A 6,431-nucleotide genomic window follows, 5' to 3' on the forward strand; every position below is an offset into this window, starting at 1 on the left:
CTTAACAATAGCTTCTACCTCAACAGGTAGAGGAGCCAAATGGCTGGCTCACTGCTGCCAACTAGTGGTCAGAGGCTGAACTACAACATAAAAATTAACGGCTGGCAGGAAAGTTGACATTTTAAACCTTAATTAAAAATCGACACAGGGCTTTAGAATATGATACAGTATCGGGAAATGAAATATCGCGATATTTCAGTGTATCGATATTTTCTTACACCCCTAGCGGGAACCCTGCTCACCAACATTCACAGYTCAGACGGGAAATCTCGCAAAACCTCTAGAGGTCAAACATGAGTTCAGAGTAAATAAACATGGCGGACCAGGAAGAAGCGACGTCGACAGTTTATGGACTATTTTCAACAGACAAAAAAAAAAAAAGACAAAAAGACGTCTCCGACATCCACCAGACTCTCCGGTGCACCGTGGCAGTTGTTTTGTCTTTGAATTCCCCTTCGTGTTGGCTACACATCACATTCAACAAGCTGAACACACATTCTGGGATATCGAGCCAAGACAATCCAACATGTTGACTGAATATCCTRGATTTGAGGTCGGAGAGGTCCTTCTGAGCCAGCTACATCCCTCTTAACACACCACACATGGCAGGAATATCTCTTAAGATTATCTTTAGAGCCACCATAAGAATCAGAGCGTCCTTAAGATTGCTGGAAGGCAAAATTGGGTCAAAAATCAGCACAGTTATCTTGCCGTGTGAACCTGGCATAAAATCGTGTTATGATGTGTTGTATCTAATTCGATCAAATTCTTGTTAGCACTCAGAGTTTATGTTGAAGATCACTCTCAGCTACTGCCAAATAAAACTTCAGCTCAATAACTGTACTGAGTTGTAGCCACTTCTGTTTTCTAAGGTCGCTTAGCTCCAGAAGTTAATAAGTTGTCCGTAGATTTTCAGCTATTACTTTTATGTTTCGTTAAATTTAGTGGTTTTTGAAATGTTTTGCTAACAKATACACGCAGACACACGGGCAAAAACATGATCACCSTTTCGCCTTCAGTGGTGTGCGGCTGCAGAATGAAGAGATCACTATGAATAGATCAGATGAAGCTTCTGCTCAGGTTTTCCTTCGTTCCCTCTCTCAGGAAACCTGCGACTCAGGCTGCCTCCTCCCTCACTCCCTCTCTATCCAAGTGCTGTGGGCTCGTCGGGGCTTCACCGAGCGTCCCCAGAATTTCATCCTGGGAGGCAAATTTCTCTTCCTGTGTCAAAGTGTCAAGGTATGCAAACAAGTGCTCTTATTTTGAAAACAAAACATTTCCTCTCTATCCAGCGTTGAAAACTCTCCTGTTTTTGTTTCCCAGTGCCCCTTATCGTCCCCTCTCACCTTGACCACTCAAGTTATGTTTGTCGACACCACAGTTTACCCAGAAACCCCCCGAGGTTRGCCTCGGCCCCGCTGGAAGTTTCCGTTCGGCTTCTTTACGAGAGGCGCCGCCGAGCTGGACGGCCACGTTGTTCCTGACGYCAGCGGTGCCGAGGAGGTCAGGAGGAGTTTAACGCTGCTCATCGTCTTGTTGCTAACAGGATTAGAATTCTTCTCCTCGTAGCTTCTGATGGACGAGAGGGGAGCACTGAGGACTTTCAGTGACTTTAATGTGTTTTATTTGGTTRAAACTACTTTACTAAACAAGTCATTCTGTTCAGCAGTAGGCAAACAACTGTGATGTATTGTCATGGAATATTTTCTATTTACTTATTTTACAAGAATACATAGTTTTTTTTTTACATTGTAAATGCATCTATCACTGAGGTAAAGAAACATTTCTTGCACACAGGTCCTCTTTGTCCTCGCTCTGGTTTTGTTGCTGTCTTTGCATTATTTCCTTCTGTTTCTCTGCAATGGACACATATTGGAAGAGAACCTGGATCGCAGCTGGTGTCATGCCTTCCAAGCGAGTAGCAGCGCCCAGCTGGGAGGACAGAACACAGTGAGCAAAATTAATTCAAGTCCAGCCGTTTTAAAAAAAACAAACCAAACTAGACTAACTGCACTTTCTGCAAGAAAACCGTGAAAGATTGAAGAGTTTTTCTAAGGAAGCTCAAACGGAACTGTTAAAGCCAAAAGAAGCAAAACATTAGTTTAAAGAAGCAAATTTCTTGCTCAACGCAGAAAATTTAAAAAAGTAAAAAGGCTAAATTAAAAAAAACATCAAAACAATTTGCCAAAAATAACAAAYCATTAGCGTCAGTTAGCAAGATGCTAACTYAAAGCTAAAAGTAGCAAAAKATCAGCTCAAAGTAAAAATAAGCAAAATAAAAAATATCTATCAAGTATGCCGACTTAGATTTTAAAGAAGAAAATGTTCTTGAATGAATGGATGAAATATTATGTCTTTGAGAAAAATGTTTATAAATAAAGTTGAATACTTTGGAAAGTTACTGAAACCTAAAGTCATAGCTGAAATGTCGTGAATAAGCTGAACCTTTTGTCGTTTTAATGGGTAAAATATCAGGAAGTATACAGATGTCCAGAAAGGGAATGGAAGAAAATACAAAGAATAAAGAGAAACAGGATCACTGCGGTGTGAGAGACTCACTGTGCTCGGTCGATATCTGTCCAGGATCTCTCTGACCTCCATAGACAGAGACGACAAAGAGAAGTAATCGACATCCTGTGGCAAAGACATGTTCTCCTCCTTTTGGATTCTCTTAATATCCCTCCTGCTTATGTCACAGAGATACTTGTACACAGCTGTGAAACAGTGAATGTTGAGGTTATGCAGAAGAATCACTCAGCTGTCGGATCATTTGGAAATGTTATAGAAGTCTATTTTTACCCTCTATCCTGAGTCTCTGTGCAAATTCCATGTAAGGTGAAAAGGACTCTGGGAAAACAGACGCCAGCATTTCAAACGTTGTGTCCGTGTGCTGAAGGATTTCCATTGCACTGGAAATAGAAAAGAAGCTGGAGTGAAACAGAAACCAGAGGTTTTTAATAAAAGCTGAGACGCTTGAAGGTTTTAAACGTTTCCTACGTCAGCTTGCTCATCTTGTTTTCACTCAGGCCGATGTCAGGCAGCCTTTCCCTCCAGTGGGTGGAGGACAGACTGACCGCCCGGAGGGCAGCCATTGCATCTCGGAGGCTGTTCTTCACTCTCACTGCCTCCTGGTAGCGCGAGGGCGACACGCATCCCAACTCAAACCCTGACAGGAGGAACAGAGTTCGATGGGAAAACAGGGAGCCGGATCTTTTTTATTATTATTATTACTCTCCTCGTAACTACCTTTCAATGTGAGGCGAAGGTCGGCGTTGTCCGGCCTCAGCAAGGTCCGAAACTCAGCCCGGCTGGTGAACATGCGATACGGCTCCGTGACTCCTCGGCTTATCAGATCATCAATGAGAACTCCGATGTAGCTCTCTGTTCGGGACAGTGCCACCTGTGGCATGGAGAGTGACCTGCGGGCGGCGTTCACCCCTGCCCACAGCCCCTGTAAACCCACAAAAACAGGTTTCACTACGGGAGCATGTCGCTTTGTTTCTGTGTGGACAAGAAAAATAGCGCCACCATGTTTCAAAGCAGCAATGACCAGTTGTTGACAATTAAAAACTAAATATTCTCATTTTGTTTGGACAAATGATTGAACTTAGCATGTCCTGTTTAACATGTTACATTTGGACCATCACTGGTGACTAATGTAAATAATCTCAAAACTTCTGTGTAAAAAAACCAGCTAATGTAAGATTTAAAGTCGGCAATCCATTTTGGTCTTGGAATAGCCGTTGGCTCGTCAAAATCAAACTGTGTCCAAATTGAGGTAGTTCAAAAATCAATAACGCTTTCTTTTATGGTACCCTTATTACCATGTAATTACAAGGTAATAAAAAAGTAATTAAATGGTAATTACTACCTTATTACCATGTAATTACGTGGTAATTATGGTACAAAAGAAAAACTACTGTTAGTAAAACTACCTTCATTGGGTAACTACAATCAAATTACTATTCAAAAGTAACTCAACACTATATTTAGAACCAAAAGAATGCAACTAAATTTTAGGGTTAATGGTTAATTGCAATAAAATATAACTTTAAAACTGTCCAAATGACCTACTACCTACTACTTATTTAGGTGTTACATAGTGAATTGTAATACATGACCAGGTAAGTGCTACATTACTGCAGACAATTTATTACATAGTAAAATTGTACCCTAAGTACCACGTAATTACATGGTAATAATGTAGTAATTACATTTAATTACATTTTTTTAATTAACTTGTAATTGCATGTAGTAAGGATACCATAAAAGAAAGCGTTACCCAAAAATCTACCTACAACAAATAAGAAAATGATTGCTCATAAGCTTTCCACAAAACCTCGATTTTAAAAGATATGAACTATGCCTTTTTTCCAGCAACAGAAACCAAGTTTGACCCTTTAAACCTGGAAAATACCATCTCCTAAGTGCTGACACGTGAAAATAATCCCCCTTCAGGAACGACTTTACCAGATGTGGCTGAATTCCTGAACACCTCAGATCCACTAGCAGCAGTTTGGAGGTTTGTGCTTGGACTGAACTGGCCTGGCTTTACAAACTCCAGCTGTACACCTCTGTAATGTCTCCATGCATGATGGGACATCCACACGGCGTCTCCCAGTCCGTAACAATTTTCTGAGCCTCGGGAAAGCAGCTACCTGTGCTGCGGCCTCCTCGTAGCCCGTTGTCCCGTTGATCTGACCCGCCAGGAAGAGGCCCTGGGTGTTTTTCACCTGCAGCGAAGGGCTCAGCTGGGTGGGACACACGAAGTCGTACTGTACACCGTAACCTGGACAACAAAAGGAACGTGACYTCAAATTAAAGCCCGCCGCCTCGTATGCTGGAGTTCTGAACTGGGATCGTCTMCTGATCAGACACGATGGAGGTTTAGCTTTTTTCTGTCACGTCACACAGGAAGTACCGGGTGTGTGGATCTCAGCTCTGTGCAAGGGAGGGATTTCTCTGATGAGGCGGAGCTGAACCTCGGGGGGCATGGTCATGGACAGGCCCTGAGGGTATAAGAGGTCAGAGGTCAGCCCCTCGGGCTCTAACCACACCTGATGACTTCGACCTGAAAAACGCAGCACTTTCGACTCGATGGAAGGACAGTATCTGCCAGAGAAACACACAGAGTGACCCCTAAAATCTCAACATCTGGTTTACGTCTGTATGTGTGTGTGTGTGTGTGTGTGTGTGTGTGTACCTGGGGCCTTTGGTGTCTTGCTGTATGTGGCAGTTAAGATGAAGACTCTCCCTCACAATCTTCTCCACACCAGGAGTGGTTCTGGTCAGGTAGCAAGGCAGCTGCTCCTCTGGCTGCACGGTGTTCAAAACAAAAACCCTCAGAATAAGAATCACCACTGATAAGAAGAAATATTTATCAACACAACACCAGCAATGAAACTTTAATTCAAAATCCTGGCATTCCTGAAGGCTCTGCGTGTGATAGTAAAGCTGACCTTGCAGCGTGTTTGTGTGTTCATGAAGCTAAACGGTGTCGGACAGCTGTCAGGAGGGTGCAGTTCGGCCAGGGACAGGTCCACCGAGTCCTTCAGGATCCTCGGGGGGGTCCCGGTCCTCAGCCTGCCGACCTTCAGGCCCAGCCTCTCCCTCAGGGTGTGTGACAGCCCCGCGCTCGACGGAGCGTCGCCGATCCGCCCCCCGGGGGACGTGGTCTGGCCCATGAAGAGGGAGCCGGACAAGAAAGTACCGGTGGTGAGAACCACGGAGGCTGCTGAGATCGACTGGCCGCTGTTGGCTGGTATGAGGACYAAAGCAAAGAAGCATAAAAGTAATTTTAAATTAAGACAATTATTATTATTTTTTGTTTAAAAAGTCAGAACGCGTGAGATGTTTTGCGTTTATTAAACAAATACTTTTAATCACAGGATGTACATCTATGACAGAATGCCCAGCTAAGGATTGTTTCCACAGCCTACTCACGTTAGAAAACAAAAACAGTCGTAATTCTGTCAATTTTAAATATATTGAGCTACAACTTGGTGTGGTTGTGGCTGAGAGTAATTTACGACACAAACTCTAACTTACTGCACAAGATGTTTGCATAAATTTTTATCATTAACTCTTAACGTCAACCCTGTTTGCAGAACATTTYAATGGATCCCCGATTAGTTGTAACATTTGACTTTTTTTGATAAACATTTGTTTTAACTGTAAAATAAAGACTGTAAAAATATTGTAGGCTGTTTAGTTTTGTACATTTTTAAAAATATATTTAGGAGGACAACAGAACTGCTTCATGGAAGAAGAACCTCAGCTTAGCCTGTTAGCCTTCAGGCTAGCACTGACGCTATATTGCCTTATATGTATTAGCTCGATGCTAGTGCGACAAACAAGCTAAACTGTTGTCCTCCATCCATATTTTCAGTTACAGGCTGAGTCATTTCTACCTTCTCCTCTCTGTCAACGCT

At 42.8% G+C, this 6,431-nt stretch overlaps 2 protein-coding genes across 3 annotated transcripts in view; one reads left to right on the forward strand and one right to left on the reverse strand.

The window, feature by feature from the left end:
* LOC106532818 (tectonic-3) overlaps positions 1-1,792 on the forward strand; it is a 5,863-nt gene extending 4,071 nt beyond the window's left edge. For both annotated transcript variants that reach the window (XM_014028974.1, XM_014028975.1), the window contains exons 13-14: positions 1,105-1,239; positions 1,324-1,792. In XM_014028974.1, coding sequence (XP_013884428.1) covers positions 1,105-1,239; positions 1,324-1,569 — 381 coding nt within the window. In that variant the 3' untranslated portion in view covers positions 1,570-1,792. The remainder of the gene's footprint in view (positions 1-1,104; positions 1,240-1,323) is intronic.
* Positions 1,608-6,431, reverse strand: part of mto1 (mitochondrial tRNA translation optimization 1) — a 7,334-nt gene continuing 2,510 nt past the window's right edge. The window contains exons 5-13 of the mRNA XM_014028973.1: positions 5,460-5,758; positions 5,204-5,316; positions 4,922-5,112; positions 4,659-4,789; positions 3,247-3,451; positions 2,998-3,166; positions 2,800-2,909; positions 2,560-2,714; positions 1,608-1,932 (exon numbers count right to left, since the gene is read on the reverse strand). Coding sequence (XP_013884427.1) covers positions 1,765-1,932; positions 2,560-2,714; positions 2,800-2,909; positions 2,998-3,166; positions 3,247-3,451; positions 4,659-4,789; positions 4,922-5,112; positions 5,204-5,316; positions 5,460-5,758 — 1,541 coding nt within the window. The 3' untranslated portion in view covers positions 1,608-1,764. The remainder of the gene's footprint in view (positions 1,933-2,559; positions 2,715-2,799; positions 2,910-2,997; positions 3,167-3,246; positions 3,452-4,658; positions 4,790-4,921; positions 5,113-5,203; positions 5,317-5,459; positions 5,759-6,431) is intronic.

This window comes from Austrofundulus limnaeus, unplaced genomic scaffold (assembly GCF_001266775.1).
Source record: "Austrofundulus limnaeus strain Quisiro unplaced genomic scaffold, Austrofundulus_limnaeus-1.0 Scaffold834, whole genome shotgun sequence".
In the NCBI taxonomy this organism is placed as follows: Eukaryota; Metazoa; Chordata; class Actinopteri; order Cyprinodontiformes; family Rivulidae; genus Austrofundulus; species Austrofundulus limnaeus.